The sequence below is a fragment of the Aptenodytes forsteri genome, unplaced genomic scaffold, assembly GCF_000699145.1.
Source record: "Aptenodytes forsteri isolate BGI_AS27 unplaced genomic scaffold, ASM69914v1 Scaffold166, whole genome shotgun sequence".
Classification (NCBI taxonomy): Eukaryota; Metazoa; Chordata; class Aves; order Sphenisciformes; family Spheniscidae; genus Aptenodytes; species Aptenodytes forsteri.
In genome coordinates this window covers 3,002,207-3,024,275 of record NW_008796110.1, presented here as the reverse complement: position 1 = coordinate 3,024,275, position 22,069 = coordinate 3,002,207, and the positions used below count along the sequence as shown (strand labels likewise).

General features: G+C 35.9%; 1 protein-coding gene across 2 annotated transcripts in view; it reads right to left on the bottom strand.

Moving 5' to 3' along the window:
• Nucleotides 1–3,617: 3,617 nt before the first annotated feature.
• Nucleotides 3,618–22,069, bottom strand: part of POT1 (protection of telomeres 1) — a 70,026-nt gene continuing 51,574 nt past the window's right edge. For both annotated transcript variants that reach the window (XM_019474056.1, XM_009286788.2), the window contains 9 exons: nucleotides 21,296–21,384; nucleotides 20,117–20,161; nucleotides 19,516–19,672; nucleotides 17,360–17,565; nucleotides 14,418–14,553; nucleotides 11,605–11,699; nucleotides 10,178–10,269; nucleotides 6,594–6,699; nucleotides 3,618–5,551 (listed from right to left, as the gene is read on the bottom strand). In XM_019474056.1, the coding sequence (XP_019329601.1) occupies nucleotides 5,439–5,551; nucleotides 6,594–6,699; nucleotides 10,178–10,269; nucleotides 11,605–11,699; nucleotides 14,418–14,553; nucleotides 17,360–17,565; nucleotides 19,516–19,672; nucleotides 20,117–20,161; nucleotides 21,296–21,384 (1,039 nt within the window). In that variant the 3' untranslated portion in view covers nucleotides 3,618–5,438. The remainder of the gene's footprint in view (nucleotides 5,552–6,593; nucleotides 6,700–10,177; nucleotides 10,270–11,604; nucleotides 11,700–14,417; nucleotides 14,554–17,359; nucleotides 17,566–19,515; nucleotides 19,673–20,116; nucleotides 20,162–21,295; nucleotides 21,385–22,069) is intronic.

The following is a 22,069-nucleotide window of genomic DNA, read 5'->3' as shown; positions in this document are numbered from 1 at the left end:
ACTCGATGATCTTAGAGGTCTTTTCCAACCTTAATGATTCTATGATTCTATGAATATCGTAATTTTGCCAAGTTCTTTTTTCCCCCACATTCAGTTTATAAAGAAAAAACAAACTGACCTCTCTCAGTTCAGATACAAACAATTTCTAGTAACTGGATCCAGAGGAATTAAACCTGTTTAGAAACATAATTGTGAATTAGTATGTACAGATTAGAATAATCAAAAGCTTATTCATTATCAAAACATATAGATCATGGCAGTCAACAGATTTTCAAGTTACAATATCTGATTTTTAGAAGTGCACTGATAGATATTTAAGGGGCACTCCTCATTCCTAACTGTCCTTTCACGTATAACTTCTGACCTTTCCCATCCCTTCAAAGGAAGCTTTTCAAGCTTTCTTTTTTGCTGCTTTTTGCTGCAAGAAGGACCCAAGCAGCGGCACATTGCTAAAACGCATTGACTGACCTGTAGGGGAAAAGCAATGCCTCACCTTTCTCCTTACTTTTAGTGCTAGTAGGTTTACCCTCGACAAAACACAGCAAATAGTGGAAGCGTACAGTAGTCGTCTCCCTTTAAGACAACTGTAGCTTTATGAGCAGTGAGACCTTATGCCTTTCACACATAGCAGGGTACCTATGCACCATGAGAAACCTTGACCGATGTCAAGGTGACCTTTGACATCTCTCTGTACTGTGGGTTTATGTCAAACTCAATCACTGCAACTGCTTCATTTTTTAACGGGATTTTGCACCTTTAGCATAGTAAACGGTGATAGGAAAAGAGTATCCTTCAAGATGGAGTAGCGTATTAATGTATGCCAGAATAAGAGCATTAAACACTGCTGTCTGATGCAAGCCCCTTACCCACCCCCCTGTTAAAAACAATAAAACCCCTCTGGTAATACACATCCCACCTGTGGCTGATCATATTTGTCATTTGAAACATTGCTTCAGAGGGCCTTTGAGTTGCTTAAGGGGTCATTTGTAGACAGAAGAAAGAAAGAAAGACTGTACTTAAGCAGATTTCAGTGTTCAGTTTTGCCACTCTTTTAGTCACAAAATTGAAGCAACATTTCTAAACTGCCATCATTCAGAGATTTCCTTTCAGCGAAGTAACACCTCCATAATTCAAAGCTACCTGATAGCCAGTCTTCGAAATTACAGTTAAATACGGACTCAATTATAAAGCTGTAGCTTGTACTTCACAAAACTGTATTTTTTTAACAGTGGTAGTCCACAGGCTGTACACACACAGGAGAAGGTACAGAAGAAATTTATGCTCCAAGCTTTGCATGTAATAGAACAGTTACGAGACAAAAAAATTCATTTTTTCCTCTCCGGCACATATTTCCACATTAAGCATATTTCCTCCTAGTTTACTTGCAAAAATTGAAATTAAAACAAGTATCTACTAAATGTAGATTTATGCCTATACTTTCAATTTGCTTGGTTTATGCAGACAAATGATAACATTGCAGCAGTTTTATGGAGGTACCTCTGTATGTGTGTGTTGGGAGTTGTAGCAGAAAACAAGAAGAAAAAACACATTGTAGCACTGTTCTGGGGTGAAGTCCATCGATAGCTTTACCACAAATATGAACTCATGAATTATAACATAGTTCTGCTATACATTTTTCAAGCACTTGGGATCTGGTAATCCATCATCAGATAGATGTTTCCACAAACTGTAGTTCTTACTGGGAATTTCACGTATAGGAAATGCTGTGAACAGGAGCTGCAGCAAACTGTCTCATGAAGACTCTCTACTATCACTTCTTGCCTTTGGTACTGTCGTCTGAAACCGTTCTTCCCTTCTCTCTCCATCTTCTGCTGAATTTCCTTGTTTCCAATTCTTAATATTCACTGTTCAGTACACTTGGAATAATGCTTATTTGAAGTAAATTCTTATTTGAAATTTTTTCTCTCCTTCGCTGAATAAAATTTTCTGCAGTGCTCCCATTCCATCTGAAGAACTTGAACATTGTATTTGCTTAATTTTTTCACAACTCCATTTCAATATTTGGCCTTGCCCCTTATTGCAGTGCCCCAGTTCCTGCCAGTTTCACATATTAATGCAATGGCTTTGGCCAAAAAAGTGACCTAATGTGAGTAAATTATTGTGATGTAAACCACTGTGGTACTGAAGAGCTAAGCACTCATCCCTGTCAGCACAATAAACTCTCTTCCTTCTGTTGCAAACCTCACCTTGTTAGCCTGTGGGCTCTACTGTCTTTTTTGCAACCCCACTTCCGGCTGCTCCGTAGCCAAAGGATTACTATTAAGCAAAGCATTTCAAAATCTCGTCTGTAAATCTCTGGATCCCATGACAGCAAAAGCTGATGAGAAAGTTCAATCACCACTGAACAGCAGGTCATCTACCGGGAATGCCTCCTTGTTTCTGCAATATATGTTATTTATTTTCATTCTGTCTTTCCAATTGGAGTTTCAAGAAAGCGTGAGGCCTCCGAGAGCTTACATTCAACTGACTTTAGAGAGACTTCCAATTGTGTTTAAAACCCCTTAAAACAAGGACTTCAAGGAGCCCAATCATACAGGCATTCCTGAAAATACTATTCCACATTTATTTTGTTTTCTGTTGTGCGTTTTTCTTTCTGAAGACTCTCATTAATTTTTTTTTTTTAATTACAATATTCCCATTTTTATGCACTCACCTGTGTAACTGGAGCTGGGGATGGGCTCATGTTCCCTTATTGTTCTTTTATAGCTTTTTTAATTTTCCCTCATAGCTCCTCCTTTATTTACAGTCAGATATTCTTTGCCCTTGCCTGTGGTGATGTTGCTGTGTGCTATACACTTCACATTCCATGCATATTTACCATTTAGTCCACATCTCTAATAAGATGCTGTTGTTTTGATGCAGTTACCCTGTATGCTGGGATGTATGTGGATGAAGGAGATGAGACACCAGGAAGACATGCCCGGAGTTTTCATTGGTTCTGAGTGTACCGATGTTAAACTGATCTACTATTGGTTCAACTTTTCAGTGTCTTTAAATACATTATGATCTATTTCAGTAATTTTTGTAAACTATTAAAATAGACATTTGACCTTTTATTAATGTTTTAGAAACTCAAATCACATACCTGGTTAAGAAACTGACCAAGGGAAATGTGACTTTTGTTTCCGTTAAGGAGGTTGCTGATAATGGCTAAGTCATTGCTGCCTGAGACGCTCAGCTTTCAGAAACTGGAGTCTGTTGGTGCTGTAAGTTCAGGACACAGCAATCTCAAGTCAATCAGCTATTCACAGGCCTCAGCATTGACCAGGATGAGTAATTAGAGGTCAGAGTCCCATCTCAGTGACTTCCACTGCTCCATATAAAGGCTACCAATGAGACACAAACATTTTCAACTGTCTGTACACTAATTCCTTTCTATACAGTGATCTTTAGTATTGTCAAAGACATAATTTTTCATTACTAATTAAAATTATTTCTATGAAATATATTTAGAAGGAGAATTAAACATGTGTGTTTCAATCTAACAAACTATACAAACATTCATTTGGAGCATTTTCTTGGATGAAGGCTACTGATGACATTCCTTACAAACAAGGAACTAAAAGTCAAATACAAAAAACCCTCAATATGTAGAAAAATCTTTATTAAACATTTTAATACAATATTCAACAGTACAAAAATCAAGTGATGTATATGCAGAGTTTTCTGGCAGGGATCTCAGACGAGATGTGGTGAAATTGATTTAGTTTACACTGAAGTTCGAAGCATATTCTTATCTATTACTTTACACAGACTTATTTAGAAAAAATGTACAATATCAATATCTATCAGAGCTGTTAACAAAAACCTAAAAATAAAAACATTTCTTTCCAGTGTTTTCATACACTATATACAAGAAAAGTAAAAAAATTGCCTTCAATTTAACCCCTAACTTCTGAAATTATTTGGATATGGCCAGTGTCTAAAGTTTTATAATATCCATTTAATAACTTGTTATAACTATTTTTCGCTTATGTGTTTATTCACAGATTCAGGCAAGCTTTCATAAGCCAGTAATGCTCTTTGGTAAACTGCTTGTTCAATTCCAAAGTTGTTTTTTTTCCTTTTTGAAGGAAATATCCAAAAACCACTTTTAATATTGATTCTCCCTATACACTAATCAATAAAGAACATAATTTCCTGGTTTATGACATATAAACCCAGTATAATTTTTTAAGAGTACCAGAAAATTATCAGAAGATATTTAGATGAAATTTTAAATGACAAATTGTATAATTTACTAAACAGCCCTGAGAAATTTAAAAATAAAATGTCATCTACTATCAAAATAATAATAATCTACTTACAAGTATTCCATCTTGCTTCTGAACTCCCTTAAAAATCAGCTATTGTAAATATTAAGTAATTTTGCTCTGACAGAAAGCATTTGATTTGACAGGAATTTCTACATTAGTTATCGCTGGAGAAACACGTCCTGAATTTGTCCTACGGACTTCTGAATGCAAAGTAAAACCACCAAGTAATTGTTCTAGTTCAGCAGTATTTTCAAGCCATGATATCACTAGATCAGTTCTGTATCTCTAAACTTAGTCATACGATCTGATTATGTAAGACAGAAAAGGCAGATCTGGGCAGTGTAATCTGACAGTAAATTTAGCCAGATATGTGAGAGCCTTTGAAAACAGACCCAGCTAATAAGCATGCTAACAACTTTGGTACCCAGTCGGGCCACTTTAAAAATCATTACAATCTAGCAAATGTCAATATTCATTTTACAATTTTACACTACCCTCACTGTCATGGCTTGACTTTAATTTTAGTGATAATCATTACATGGTCACATTCATAACTCCATTGAAATCTATAGTAACTGGTACACATGGTAGTTACCTTAGTATGATTAACAGGAAGAGTTCTGTCTACGTGTACATATCAGTGCAAAATCAAAGAAATCTCTAAAAACGGACAACCTCCCTGTCAAACTGGCTTACTGAGAACAGTAACATATGCTTGCACAAAGTAGTCTGAAAGAAAGTTTACTGAAGAGCTCCTTTTCCCTATCTCTGCTTACATTGTTTAATACAGAAATGAACAAAGCATCATCATTCTGACTATATTTCTCACCAGTAAAACTCACCAGTTTAGAGTAACCTCATCACTGCCTTTTTGAAGGACAGATGGATACTAGATTGCTTCCATCAGCCTGAGCCAAGCAGCCTCCAGTGAAAAGTTTAGCACCTCTACCCGCACTCAGATCACAAGGCTGTATGCCAGGAAAGCAGTAAATACAGCAAAGCATAATTCACATTAATATACAAACTAAAACTTCATACATACAGGCTGAATTCCTAAGAAAGGGGAAAAAAAATTTTTTTTTTTTTTTTAATAGCGTCTCTGATCCCAAAAACCCCCAAAATTGGATTCTTACTGGATTACTTCCTATTAGCAACACATCACTATACAACATCTTCAGCAACTGTAGTGTCAAAAATTTGGTAATAAACTTGATGTTTCATCTCATCTCTGACATTATAGGACTTGATGAAGCATTCCAGCCATGGCAAGTCATCTACAAACAAAACCCCAAATTATTGTTTAATACTCATTTCTAACTTTTATAGGAGAGAAGTATAACTCGAACAGGATCTTAACTAGAATACCTAAATATATACAACAGTTAATAGGAAGAAAAATGAATTACTGATTTTGAAATTCCAAGTTGTATCTTAAAATTTCCTACACCATCTGAAATGGTGTTCAGTGACAGTCTTCTAAGCCTCACCCCCCCCCCCCCAACGCGCCCCCCCCCCCCGAAATACTTGGTACCAGTAGTTGTACCACAGTATAGCACATATAAAGACTTTCCAATAATAAAAACTCATCTCCGTGTGTCTCAATGAGACAATTTCATTGGTCTAAAAGGGAACATCCTTTACACCCTTTACAATAGTGCCACTTTCTGTAAGTATGGTAAAGACTCCAGCATGGTTGTGGTGGTCACTGACAGCCACATCCTTAGAGGGAGTACGCTCTGGAGGTCGGAGCTGCGGCAGAGACATATAGCTACCTTGGACATGTGTAGTTTAGGCAGAGCTACTTTCTGCCATAACAGAAATACTGCACAAAAACCTCTGTGACTGGATTTGGATTAAGTTTTTGCTCAATTTCCATGGATGTTTCCTGTAGCAAGGGATGCTCTAAATCAGCACGTGCGTTCAAAAGTAGAATCTCACCCAAAGCATGTGCCATACGCTGAATTCCCTTTCAGTTTTCCCTAATGTGCGGTGACATTCAGTACGAGGGTGTTCTGGTTAACTTCCATATGAATACAAATGACATGTTAATGCCTGCATAGACATGACTGTATTCATGCATCACTGCATGCTACATGAGAATTTACTGAACCATTACTTTTCTTTCTCAAAAGGGAGTTCTACCATTAAAGAAATGTATCAAAACAAATTAATTGCAACTCTCCTTACAGACTCCTGCATTTCTCTGTTCTTAGTTTTGCCCATGCGTAAGTTGAATTCTAAGACTTTGCATATGCAATAGCAGATTGAAAGACCCCTTCCCTTCCCATCCCCCCTTTAAAATAATGGCAAGCTGACCTAATTTTCTTCCTGGAGGACAGAGCGTATTCATGGTCATCTGCATCTTTTGCTGAAGAAAATTACTAGTTAAGATTTCAGAGGCAGGAATATGGAAAAACTTTTCCTGGAAGAGAAAAGAAAAGTATGAGGTGTTGGAAGAGGGGTAAGAAATCATTAGCCAGAACCCTGACCGCATGTTCTTTTATCATTTCAGGAACTTAAAATTATCCAGATAGGTAACACAACAGAAGAACAATAGTATTTCTAAAACTGTTCAGATACAGAAAAAAAAACAGTCTGAAAAAATTAATAGTCTGTATTTCAGTACCCCTGAGTATTCAGGGACTACAGCTGCCCAGAAAGCACACATGTAGGTCTGTATATATAACTGGCAGGTATTCCTCATAAACTTCCATAACCAGACAACGTTATGGCTGGAGAGGATGGTCGGTCCTCCTCAACAGTCCCTCACTGCAGTGAGCAGAACATTTTGAGATGAACAAAGTCACTTGAAAACAAGGGGGCACTGCAACCTGGCTTCATACAAGTGAAACTCCCTTAGTTTGAGTTTCATTTTTTGATAGTTATAGAAACTGTGGAGAAAGGCTTATACTGTGGGATACATTTCTGAACGGAGGAGTAAAATAAATAATGGAACACTGAAACGTTAAATAAACCTTTTCTGCATATTTCTAAACCATATACAGTAAGCATGACTGACAAAACTCCCATTTTATTCTTTCCAAGTTTGTTACCTGATTTTTTATCTCTAAGGGCTCATCATCTTATATCTTCTCAAAGTGAGCTAAGGTTTTTGATGGCAATTTCTCCTTTTTGTTAAAAGATACAAATACAGAATAATCTGCATTTTTTTAATTTTTGTATGACACATTTAATGAAAGTGATCAGAAGTTAGCAGATAATCCAGCAGCAAAATTGACACAGATAACTATTTTTTCTCTCACTCTTCCAATTCTTCTTCTGACTATAAAATTTTCCAATTTTTTCCTTCAATGACTTTTCCTATGAAGAGGAGAAGAGAGAAATGAACTGAGAGCGTTCCTACAGAAGTGCGACTGGAAGCTAGTGTAAAGTTGCACTTCAAAGTAGCCCAGTTCCTTCTCAGGTGGCGCTGAAGGATCCGAGTTTAGGCTTGGAAGGTATTGGCTTGTCTTTGAAGTACCACCAGCAGGAATGCTAGCAGGTGGCACTTCAGAAGAAATTGTGGTTTTTTTTCCTGCAGCTAAGCTGTAGTACCGAGCAGTATCTGATAAGAATCTGAGCTACCCTGAAGTAGAGATTTTTGGAATTCTGCATCAAGAGATGGTTTAAAATCTTTTCCCCACCTTCCTTTTGCAGTTTAGTTTCTCGATATAAAAAGGAAAAAGGGCAGCAGAAGGAAAAGATGACTCAATGAAATGAGGATTGCAGTCTTTGACCTCCTTTGCTGCTAATATGCTGTGTATTTTAAGAACACACACTTACATTTCTTCCAATATTATTTTTACTTACTGTCTTAAAATTAAACAAGGAAGAGTATTCCCTTCAAAGTCCCATTCAAAGTCATTTAGTACAATGGTGGAAAATATGCAGATATATACACATTAAATAGCATCGCTGTAGGGAAAAAAAAAATCCCACTAAATTGTTTCTCTGTCCCATTTTGAACAAAGTTATAACTCTGAAGTGCCACTACACTGACTATTTTCCACTTGGGTAGATAGATTACTCCAAATGTGTATTGTGAGATCCTGATATTCCCAGCTATGAACTGCTGGAATAAGAAAACACACAATGTACTTATAGAAGGACAAAAGGTACAATGTAATAGTAATCTATTTTAGATTATAATTCTCTCCTTTACCAAATTCTTCTCACTTTTTTATTATTTTCCCTTTTCAAAATAATTGACATACCATCTCAAAACTTAGGGTAGTAACTAAAATGGGTGTGTGCGTGTGTGTGCAAAAAACCAAACCAAACCAAAAAACCCAAAAGGTAAAACAAAAGGAAAAACCCCCGCGAAGTACATAGCAACAGATATTCCTATTGCACACAAAAATACATGTAAAGGAGTAAATTCACTAAGGAGGATGCTAGACGTATACAATTCATCTTCAGCCCTAAATTGGAGAAGTAGGAAACAATGACCAGCTCTTGTTAGTCAGAAATCCTCCACCTTTCAGTATCACAAAAAATTCTTACTCAAGCCATCATTGTGCATGAAACTGCTAATCTAATAACAAAGCTTATGAATTACAGTAAAAAGGAAAGAAGTTTAAAAAATCCTGAAGAGTAATCGTTAGTTTACTGTCAAAATGGAAGACGTCCAAAGTGGATTCTGCAGAGGATTGTCCTAAGTCTGGTGATTCTGATAATTTTCATTAGTGACATGCTTTATGGAACAGCAAATAGACCCACTATGTTTACAGACAAAATCAAGGTGGGGGAACTGCAAGTATACAGGAATAAAGAATTAGAATTAATTTTTTACAAACTTGAGAGCTAGTATGACACCCACACACACACACACACCAGATACATATATAAAATACTGCTTTTAAGCAAGCCAAATCAACTGCTCAAAGAATGAGGAATAATATCTTAAAGCCAAGGTTCTACTCAGAGATGAAGGGATTATACCATGAATCAGTAAGCAAGAAATTAAGTGATCACCATACTGGTTTATACATATAGAAGCATTATCTGACAATGCCTCATGCTAGGGTTTAGAAGTTTTAGCACCTCAAGGAAGATGTGGGCCACCTAGGAAGAAACCAGGAGAACAACAGTGAGGATGGTCGGAGCTTTCAGGGAACTCTTATGGAAGAAAAAAAACTCTGATATGAAAAAAACTCTTAGATGGAAGAAGATAGAATGAATGGTGGTTTTTTAGCCTTCAGAAGGTAAAATCATTATACAGTGTGTAGTGACAGGAAAACCATCTGTTCTTCAGTGTCTCAGGTAGCAGGAACAGTCTTAAGTTGCTTCAGAGAAAACTGAAGATAGGTTAATTCTATGGTTAGCAAAATTGAATAAACTGCTTCTGAAATCAAAGACAAATATCTGTATAGCTATAGCTAAGTCCTGCCTAGGTTCAGGGGAAGGAAGGCCTCTTCTACTGCATGGTCATATGAAACAAAAATCAAGAATTACTGAATGGATAGATTCTACTGAGAGTTAAAAAAAGAGGTAATGAGATTTTGAACTAATCCAGAAGTTACCTGCATAAATCCTGAAACATTCCCATCATTCACACAGCATTCAGGCTGCACAGTTTAACATTGCCAGTAAAAGAGAAATTCAGCCATGGAAATGTATAAAAGTCTATGGAAATATAAAATAATCTATCTACAAGTTTCAGTTTTGTCTTCATGCTTTGATATTCTATGCTATTTCATTGAAAAATTACTAAAAATTACATTCTGTGCATCTTCATTGATGGACAGTATTAGTAACATTACAGCACTTGTAACTGTCCCTGCAAAACACTGCAGGTAACATAGAATGAATATTTCTGTACATACATTTGCTATTTTTAAAACAAATAAAATCCAAACCCACATAATCTGTAGAGTTTATCTTTACCTAGATTTACTTACATAATCAAAAAGGTATGCATTTAGTGCTCCTGTTCCATCAACCAGTGTAAACTTCATAATAAAAACATACTGGAGCGGCTCAATACCTAAAACTGAAGAAAAAAACCCCTGATCTGTTTCTTAGAGGGAATATGCAAGACAAACCATAACAACTCAAGCTGACAATATCCCTCCTTTAATAGTAACTGACTTTGAATACTGTCTTTGAAAGTATAAATTGACAGGCCAAAAAACAGAGGCTCTGAATAGCAAAATGTGGTTTGTATTTTGAGCGCATTGCAATTTACCTAGAAACACTTTAATAGATGAGTCTATAAAAATGCAGAAAGATTTTTAAGTACTTATTCTCATCCTAGTAAAACAAATGCTAATATTTGCTTAGATCTTAGACCCCACCTTGGTAGGATCCTCCTTCTCCTGTTCTTTTATCCATGCAAGATTAAAGGAGACTTGCTCTTAATTCAGTGATAACAAGATAGCATTCCACCTGAAAACGTATCTTCTGAGGAAAACAATTTGTTTCATATGATGTAGTAAAAGCTACCAGGCAAAGTCTTATTCAGAAAAACTTTGCTGGCAGTTCTGAAAAGATACCAGCATAAGTAAATGACTATAGTCATTCTCTCACTGGCAGCAGTAACTGTTATGCTGCAAACATAAAATATCTTAAACATACAAAGTTACTGCAACTCTACATCAGTCCTTTCTGGGTACATCTACTTAAATTGGCTAGTCATTTTATGTTCAAATGATCTGATATACTTGCAGGTTATCATTTAGTCTGAAAATACAGATGATAAAATAAAACCACAACATAATTCCTTAATAAGTTGTGAAGTTTTAAGCTCCATTTTACCTCCAGCATTTGAACGTGTTGACTACATACAAGGAACAACACAAAGCATGGAACACACATATATGTTATGGTATAATCCCTTTCATTTGAATATTATTTCTTGCAGACTCTCTGGAATATGCTTAGCATTGATAAGGCTTACAGAAGATAAAAGTCTAACTTGTACTAGTCATTAAATAAGTTCTTTTTAGTTCAGGTCAGAAAAAACTGTATCTTCAAAAGGAAAAGCAAGACTAACTTCTAGGACTGCAAGCAGGTACACAGTTTAAAAATGACATCTGCAACCAAAAATTCATCACATCTGTACCATGATAGGTGTTACTCGTGACACCTATGGTAGAAGAAACTATTCAACATATAAAATCCTTTAATTCATACTGTAATGGTTTCAAAAGTAAAGATGTTATTTCAACTAGTAGAAGGTGAATACTTTTTACAGCTTTATACTCAAGCATAACCATAAATGGCATGCTTTCTGTACAAAACTGCAACCCAGAAATGAAACTATTTCATATAAACACTTCAGAATCAAGGCACAAAAGTATTTCAGGACAATATCATGTCAGCTGACCTTGTGCTATTTCAGTTGGTTCCCATGATGGTCGTTGTTCTGCTGCAATGGAACTTAGACTCTTGACAGGCTTTGGAGTTGAACACTGCTTGCACCTAGCATTTAAAACAAGATACTGAGACTAACCAAACACTGATTTATTTATACTAGAAGCTTTCTGCACAGAAAAAAAATAATAATTCCGATTTCCTTACTCAGTGGGAGTGCAAAAGTATTTCTATTGCTGTTTAAAATAACTATTTTACCAGACACACAAGCTTTAGACCACATCAAAACCCTTAATGCTGTTTTTGAATTATCCCGGAGAAGAAATAAGTCATTTTGGTCTGGAAAAGACCACCTCAGTGAATAGAAAGGAGGAAAACTATACATCAAGGCTGAGAGAGTTGGGGTTGTTCAGCCTGGAGAACAGAAGGCTCCAGGGAGATGTTATTGCAGCCTTTCAATATATAAAGGGGGCTTATAAGAAAGACAGAGAGAGACTTTTTACTGAGGCCTGTAGTGACAGGACAAGGGGCAATGGTTTTAAACTGAAAGAGGGTCAATTTAGATTGTACAGAAGGAAGAAATTCTTTATGATGATGGTGGTGAGACACTGGAACAGCTTGCCCAGAGAAGCTGTGAATGTCCAGTCACTGGAAGCGTTCAAGGCCAGGCTGAGTGGGGCTTTGAGCAACCTGATCTAGTGAAAGATGTCCCTGCCCATGGCAGAGGGTTGGACTAGATGATCTTTAGAGGTGCCTTCCAGCCCAAACTATTCTATGATTCTAAGATCACTACACTGCTAAACGTATATTCACATGTCACTACTTTGTTTAGCAATACAAACAACATCTCACTTTGTAAAAGCAGGAATGAATCTGAACTTGTAGCGCGCTCTAAAAACACAGCAGGGTTAGAGGAGAAATTTGACTTTATCAACGTTAAAAATGTTAACTGTGAGTTATTAAAACAATCTCTTATTACTGGTGTATTTACACCAGTAATTATAGATTTTACATGTGACATAGTAAACATGCTGCAAGTGGATGAAAATATTGAAGAACTGCTTTCAAAGTTCTCATTTGCCTCAAGAAGTAAAATTACAGAACAACTATCTTTTTCCAAATTAAGCTTCTGTGCTAGTGTATTACAGTTAGAACTTAAAAGAGACATTTATTATCTTTTAGAATTACATACAAAACGTGCCATAAAAATCAACAGCACTAGTTCTGCTCAAGTGATATAAAGACAAGCTCAATGAAGTTAATTTTTTCCTTTAAAAAACCCACCCAAACTCCAATAAAGTAACTTAGCTGTGAATTTAGTTTTTTATATGCAAGTGTGTGTGTTCATATATATATATAAAAAAATATACATGCACATGCACACACATACATATTCATACAGGTATTCAAGGTCATTCCTACAGCAAAAATAACTTTGCTTTTCATTCTACTATACAGAATCTTTAAGTTTAGACTTGGCTAAGTATATGCTACTGATAAAAAAAAGCATGGAACAAAGCTCTGAAATGTCAACATCTCTGTGAGGTTCCTTCCTAAATATCCTAAACACAATCATGGAATATCTTATAGAGCGTTGGCTTTTACAATACAGCCATTGAAGCAGAGAACGATGTCTGAAGGTGAGTTGTGCGCAGCTGGGGAAATACATGGATTATGAAAGTGCAAGGGGAAATACTTTGTATTGGTGAAGATCCAGTCCCAGTAGAATTACCCATATATTGCCTTTATTTAAAAAAGCTGTGGACAGCCATATCTGGAAAGGTCAAAATAATATATGACAAAGAGAAATAATTATCTGTATTTATTTTATCACAGGCCCTTATGGGAAACTTTAGGGTTCATGTGAAACATGCAATGTTTCTGCACAGAAATTTTTTTACTGCCAACAGGACTGAAGTAGTGCAACGCAGCACTCTGCTTGAACTCATTAGGACTGCTGAGAGGGAGGACTCAGTAGCTTGCATGAAGTAGACTGGTATTTCTGAACTTGGTAACTGCATGCTGCTGTGTAGTACTGGGAGAACAGCTCTCATTGAGCAGGAACAAGGTATTGCACGGCATAGAACAGATACCAGACCTAGATGTGTGTACTGTATTCCACAGCCTTTGAACTACGGAATTCAGAAACCCGTTGAAGTTGTCTCTACAGTGACTGACATCCACAAATAGGTAAGGCACTTTGCAGTGTTGTGGATCTCAATAAATGGCAAATGGTGAGGAAAGGCTGTCCAAAATCCTGTATTCCTTCCAAAACCCAAGCTTTCCCAACACTAGGAATGAGAGAGAGAATGAGACATGGATTGACAGCCTGAAATTATTTTCTGGGTCTCTAAATATTATCTGTGTACAAAAAAACCAGCATACAGTTCTAAAGCAACATATGTTTTGACTTTAGTCTAACGAGTAAGATCAGAAAATGGTATTTTCTGGCCAGAAAATGGAAGACCTGGACTAAAAGAGGAAGATTTAGGCATTTTGCAGCCTAAAGAGACTCATATGTGCACTTCCATCTCTGTAGTATACTGCCTTACCCACACACCACAGGCAAGACTGAACCTGGGGTGCTGTGTAATTGAGGACATAAGATTTATAGAGCAAGATAAAGCCCAACTGCAGTTGAGTCCTTTGATATGAGGTAGTAGTATGGCATTTCATCCCTGATCTCAGTACTGCTGACCATGTTATGTATTTTGCATCAAAGAATCTTTGGGTAAGTTATCCCTTGAGCACTGCAGTTTGAATTACTGAAGAAAATGGTATCTATTACTGCAACTACTAAAATATCAACAAATACTTTTAACCTACCCATAATATTTTATGTTCCCTTGTAATAGAAAAGGAGCTGAAAGATCTAATAATTCAAGATCATCTTCTGTGGATCTCACAGGAATAACACATTTAAATCTTTTTGTAAGCTTCCAGACTTCTTTTAGTGTTCCACCTATTAAAAACAGAAAAATATGGGTTTTTAAACTGTAATCAAGAATAAATTGAACAATTTGCATTTCTTGGCTGATTAGATGTTGATTTCAGGACCTTCAATAAAAATTGAGACCTACTACAGAAAACTGAAAAAATTGTCCATAACCTTCTCACTCTTATTCAACAAGAGACTCAATAAAGAATCAAAGATGGATGTTTATCAGAGCAGATACCTTAATATCTTCCTCATAGCTAACACTGTAACCATGAAGTTGTACTTAGTTAGCATCACTTTCATATAATCTCTCCTATGATTTTACTAGCAATTTTTTGGGGGCAAAAAAACCCCCCAAACCCCTGACTTTTTGCAATTGCTCCTAAGTAAGTTTTTTCAGCTTTTAAGTAGCAAAAATCTATTAATTTTTAACCAGCAGTTTATGAAAAAGTAGTTATTCAACCACATCATAATTGACATGAGGCAGGAAATGCAGAACCACCAAACTTTATGCTAATTTGAGCGCTACTAAATTGGGGCTATGCTAGGAACACAGCAGAAATTTAATATATTACAGCTGGAACCCTGAGATTTTCAGACTCCAGTGACAACAAGAAGTTCTTTCAAATTTATTATAAATCATGGGATAACCTGCGTTCAGTCTCTGTAGTATGGCCTGCAGAACGGATTACGGAATCTTTCTGACATTTCACCAATTCAGTGGAAATGTGGTAAAATATGATTGAATCAGCTCGTGAACAGCAATTAAAAAAAGCAACCTGTTTTAAAGTAAATATATTCTTGTATATATAATAATAGATATATTATTGTATATATAAATATATACAGCTGTGTTGTTTACCACTAACTATAACTAAGACATTTCAAAGACTTTATGACAAGTAATTACGACACTGGATTGTAAAATATTTATTGCATATATTTGTTACTTGTATTGCAGAGGTAACTAGAGTAGAAAATAAAATTAGTAAAATTGCATTATTACTGGTGATGAAAAAAAGCACAACATGAAACCTCCTCAATGAACTTAACTTCTAGTAAAAAAAAAATAAAGAAAACAGAGGCAAGGATATTTGAAATGGCTTCCCAAAAGGTTAGAAGGCAAAGGTTCTCCAAGTACAGTGACACAGATAAAGCCTCTCATATACATTTGAACTCTCATTCAAGGGATTAACATACAAAATTCAGGGTAGTTTTAACTGACATTGCTAAAAGGTCTCCAGAATTTCGACTTCGCTGTAATACGAAGTTACATCGAGCAAATGTATTCTGGCTTCCAAGATACTGGCACAAAACACAGAGAATTACCAGGGGTTGACAATGATATGAATCACAGTGATTTCATGTACAAATAATGAGGATATGCAAGGAGCATTAATCTACTTGTCGACCGTAACATTTCACTCTTCAGTTCAACTAATCTGTAGCAATGGTTATGGATTCCCCTCATTCCCTGTGGAGGGTCATGTAAAATTCTGTCCATTATCCAACTATTTCCTCAATTCCAGCCCAACAGATGCCAAACACTCAAAAAGAAGTCCTTGCTTCAGCATAATGATTATGGGGAAGAATATTGTGTTGCAGAAGAGCAAATTGCTTGTGTTTAATAAACGAGTAGAATCTAGACCACGTCTGTCTAATAAATGTCATAATGTGTTTGGCTTTTGAGGGTTGTCTGTAGTGCTGGGAAGATTCTTAGGGAGACTTCAAAATCTCCATTGCCAAAAACTTAAAGATAAAAATTAAAATAGCATGTAGTTTTGGCAAGGTTCATGATCAATGTTCTGGGAAAAAAAGTGCTAAAACACTGATTATGCCCTTTCCTTGTGCTCCAAACATGAAGCACATATATCCACATACACACATACTTAGCTGCTGGCACTTTAATAGCTGAAAAAAGATTTACTAAGTTATATTGTTCAGTTATTTTAGGAAAATAGAGTAGAAATAAATTCTTTTGTCTTTTGTTTGCACAAAGATAAGGTTAGATTGAAAAAAAAAAGAACAGTTTGTAACATGTCAGAAATAAAGCAGCTATCAGAACTAGTTGAATATAAAACAAAGCAGAAAACAGAAGGGGTTTTGTCATTGAACCTTACAGAAAGGACCACCTGACTTACATTTGTGTATTCACACCACCATGTGAGCACAATTGAAGACTTTGTTTTAAACTCAGAATGGTACTACATGCAATTATTTATTACTTTTATTCTATTCAAAACATTCCTTATTAGTAATCTTGCTAAATTGCTTCGTTTAAAGTTCAGTGGCTATTTCTCTTCCCTGAGGAAATCTGATAAAAAACAAACCAAAAAACCTCACACTGCGAGAAGCTCTATTAATCTGAAACAACACTGACATCCAGAGGCTGACAAAGTTAATTGTAGGCTTGTATTAGAAGCCTTCCAAAACTTTTCCGTATCAAGACTAAAAATAAGGTTTTTTTTTTTAGAAGACCCAATGAGTTTTCAAATCAGAACTGAAAAATCCGTAAGCACAGTTAGAAAAAAAACCCAAATGTTAATTTGGGTTAATTAACATCCAGATGTTAATTTTAGCAGAATCAACAATAAACCTATTGGTATAGTTTTAAAATAGAGAGAAGCACCTTACAAGACCTTCACAGATGACTTTTTCCTGTTTGCACAACAGTAACTTAAAGTTCCAGCTGAGTTTTTCTTTTCTTTGAAGATGCCTTTATGATCACCACTACCTACACTGAATACAACTTCAACATATCTTAATTTTGTAGATACTCAGAGTGGATGCTGTGCCATAAAAGAAGTGGTATATTTGCAATTTATCTTACCTTCTATCATGAGCAAAGTATCTTCAGGCTGTTGAAGCATTTCATCATGCTTTACAAAATGGATAGCTATTTTCCTTTGTTTCTGGTCTTGTGTAGTCCACGTTACAGAATCATACCAGGATGTATTGTGTAATTCTGGGTTTGGGGCAGTAACAGCAGAGCCTTGCAAAATAAAGTCAAAATCATCTCCATCTGGAACTTCTTGCCTAAAACCATTTCCAAAATGAGTAAGTAAATTCTAACAGCTTCTCCTTAGGCAATCTAGCAACAAGGACAACAGTACTCCAAATAAATATTAAAATACAGTCATAAGAGTTAAAGTATATACAGGAAAACTAACTTTGTTGTTATATCAGTTTAAACATTTAGAGTTGTATAGCAAATTATGACAAGATAATTCATTTCCATGTTAATAAATATGCTAAGTAAACTAATCTTACCTAGGAGCAGAGGCAGCCTAGTGGCTTCATCTACACATATGTAAATCCATGGAAAAACAAATATATCAGCTTTATGTGATTTCCGTTGCGCCTTAAAAGGGCCACACAACTGCATACCACTTCAGTAGAGTGAAAAGACCGTATAAGCTCATATGATTTCAAGTTTTATGTTCTAGCCTATTTTACTTTGAGAGGGGGTAAAAGAAAAAAGGGCAGGAGCAGAATAGCTTCACATATGTACTGTAAAGGGAAAATCTGTAACTCTGCACCATACAGTTTCTTTCTTGTCCTGCTAGAGTGCACCATTCATGCATTTCCAGTCGTCAGCCACAGAGAAGTAATGCAGACCATTCAAATTTTACCAATATTACCAGCAATGGGCAAAAAGCCAGTGGTTGGCACACAAATTAAAAATGCATTAGAATGTTTTCTCCTAAGACAGACAGACCTGCTGGCTTCAAGTGGAATATGAACCGTGACAAAAAGGACAATGAAAAAAAAGGCAAAAGCTTGGGCTATTTCATTTATATATAGAATATATAAAAAGGCTATAGTAGTCATGGAAAATTGTGGGCTAAGGATAAAGTTCATAAGGAACAAACAAAATTCTATCAATTGTATCTGCTTATTACTATACACAGTTGGCAAATATATTAAAAAAGTGACAGAAGTGGCAGAGAGAGTTGGTAATTATCTCCTTTTTATACTTGGTAATAAAGACCATGTACTTGTATTTATGAAGATGACACTTACTCTGACATTAGCAACCAAGAGAATGATATAACATCTGGTAAGAACCAATATTGCTAAAGCTGCAAGCGTGTTACTTTGCATCCAAAAGCTGTAAGAGAAGGATAGTAGGGGCATTTTCTTGTCTCAGTGATGTTTGTATCTAATAAATCTTGCAGAAAATGTGCAAAAAATTTCAAAAGGCTAGGAGAATGCTAACGTGCCATCACTTAAAGAAAGCAATAGTTTACACCAGTAACAATAAAGCTGTTTGCTTGGGACTGATGCTAGGCTAAGTCAGGCAAAAAAAAAGTGATACAGGATTCAGCTGATCATGAATAGCACTGTAATGCGTGTCACTGAGTAGTTTAATCAGAAATAGGCCATTTCAAACAAACTTTCTTTCATTTTTAGATGAGTGTACACCAGAAATGGTATATGATTATTTGACTGAGCATTATTTGACACAATGACAAACGGCATTAAAGGGGAAATAACAACGATAAAATGGTCAGTGAACTGACTCGGGTCAGAGAAAAAGACAAAAATACCAAGGTGAATGGTGTTTCCCTGATATTTTTGGTCCAGAAAAGATGCCTTCTCTGGAAAATACACTTTAGTCAAAAGATATTTTATTCATTCACTTGGAGACTATCATACCTTTTTGCATATCCTATTTTAAAACCGCAGTACGGAAACAGGTACTTAAATACAACTTCGGTATGGGAAAAACCACACTGCTAAATTTGAAAATTAAAGAAAAATTATTGTCTTGAAAGCACTCAAAAGATTCTGTAAATGGGACTCATTTGATGATTTAAAGTTTTCCTACCTATTACCAGTGAGTTTCAAATCTCTGTTCAAAATGAAATACCTTTACATTCAGCTCATTTTACACAAAAAAGAGGATGAAAATACACTGAAAATCTAGGCATCCCAAAACAAATAGAACAATTCCTAATTACTTTTATTGTGTGAAACACTTACAAAGAGTTGCATTTGGAACAATGAAGTTTAATAGATTGATAGAGCTTCTGGGGTTTGTAAGTTCTCAGCTTTGCTCTAATGCGATACTGTTGAGGAGCCGTGCTATTCAGAATGGTTTTCAGTTCTGTGTTATTCAAATCCTGATGATCTGTTAATACTACAAAATAACAACACACACAAAAAAGCCATGCATACCTATTAAACACCATAATATTTAGAACATGGGAAATGGCCATTGCAGACGTGCATTTTCCCTCAATGCCCAGCTTCTCTTCCCTTCCCAGTTGCAGCCTTAGTTTTATCAATACAACATGTTACTACAGTCTTTAAGGTAAATCACAACAGGCTGTGGGAGCATGGTGTACTTCACTGTACAGAAATTCAACATGTAGAAAAAAACCTAATGAAAGTAGAATATACAAATATGCTCTATTCCTTTAAAAACAGAATAAAACCAACGTAACATTCACAAACTTACACTCTTAGAATAGCTCTTCCTATAATAAGTGAAAGATATTATTTCAACCTTTGAGCTTATGTCTCAAAAATATTTTTGTTCTTTAGTAAAAATAAAATTCACCTTGAGGTCAGTGTTTCCTACCTGTAACAGAAAAATGCTGACATCGCCGTAAGTGTGATTCAAGATCTAAAACCAAGAAGAATTTCCTAATTATTTTCCTTCCTTTTTTCTTCTTTATCATGTCCACACACAAAAACAGATAGATAGATAGGCAGATAGATACACACACACACAAAACCAAAACCTGAACAAAGGAAAATGGAAATCCTAATAATGTATGAAAACAATATAGCAAAAGGAAAAAGCGATGTAAGCAGGAGACAAACGAGTTAATACAGAGTTAATCAAGAGTTAATATATTTGAGGAGAAATTAGTGTATACGTTAAATAGCAATACTCATCAAAATGAACACTTTTCAAATGTATACTGTGAACGATACTGCTAACATAAACTGTATTCATCCCCCTGTAATCTTTCTGGACAAGAGCATAAATACATTATTCTAAAACCAATATGGACTGCCTGGTCCCTCCTCTGAACAACCTCTACTACACATACACAGTGCAGTAAATATGTGCAAAATTCTTTCTAAATTTACAGTGTTGTGGTCTAGACATGAAGTATTTATTCTTGACTTTTGCACCCTTCTAGAAATATCCTGTCACAGTATGTTAATAATGGCTAATTAACAAAGGATTTTTAAAAGCTAGAAGCAAAGATGCAGACTATGTCCAACCAGCTTTAATTCACTTTTAGTTATTCTTATTCTGGCCTAAAAATACCATTCAAAGAATAATATGGGATCTGTAGAACTGTCTATAAGATACTACTTTTCCATGGCGCTGCACCTTGCAACTCTGCCACTGACACAACTTTCCATCCAACAACTTTAGAAGGGTTCCTCAGCAAGCAGCTGTTTAGTAGTGTTTTCAGTGCCTCTCTCTGAGGAATCCCCCTTTAGAGGGAGGGAGTTACGTCACTCTGCTTTATGATCTAATGTAGTATGATCAAGAACACCATCTGTGTTTAATAATTCATTCACTACCTCCTATGAAAGTATTTTTCCATGTATATGAAAGGCTTCTGCTGCAAGACAGAAGGATAGGGTAATGTCAATTTCCAGTCTAATAACCAAAAGAATTCTCTAAGGCTTTGTACGTGAAAGTAACATTATACACTTAGAGAAGCAGTACCTGTGACCTTACCTTGACCTTATATATGTCAGAAGAACGAACAAACCAGCTTTCAATTGCTCTTACCTGTAACACTGTTAAAAGTGCCATCTAATTCCACTGAAGACATGCTTTCCATATTCTGACTGTCTGCCAGATCCACAGATTCTAAGAATCTAAAAATAAATGACTATATTTTATAACCTAGAGAAATCTTTCATATACATACTTACACACATACACATATATATAGGACTATACATACACTGATATGAAACCAACTGTTTATCAATACACAGGTATAATGTTCAGACATAAATTTTCCAGCAGAGACATAAAACTCAATTGAACCAGAAGTTGCAGGAGTGTATATTAATGATGCAGATGAGACACTCCTTTCCAAATCACTCCTGGAACTTTAAACATAATATAGAGCCAAAAGAAATCTGTACTACTGGAAACAGAATTCCTGATAAAGGAACATGGACTTTGGTTACTTAGCCTTTCCTAAGGGAAAAAACGAGAGTTTTATAACCTTTGCAAGAAGGGGCAAGCCACTCTGGAGGACTACAAGGATGTTGTGAGGTTATGCAAGGAGAAAATTAGAAGGGCCAAAGCCCAACTAGAACTTAATCTGGCTACTGCCGTAAAAGACAACAAAAAATGTTTCTATAAGTATATTAACAAAAAAAAGAGGGCTAAGGAGAATCTCCATCCTTTACTGGATGCGGGGGGAAATAGTGACGAAGGATGGGAAAAGGCTTGAGGTACTTAATGCCTTCTTTGCCTCAGTCTTTAATAGCCAGACCAGTTGTTCTCCGGGTACCCAGCCCCCTGAGCTGGAAGACAGGGACAGGGAGC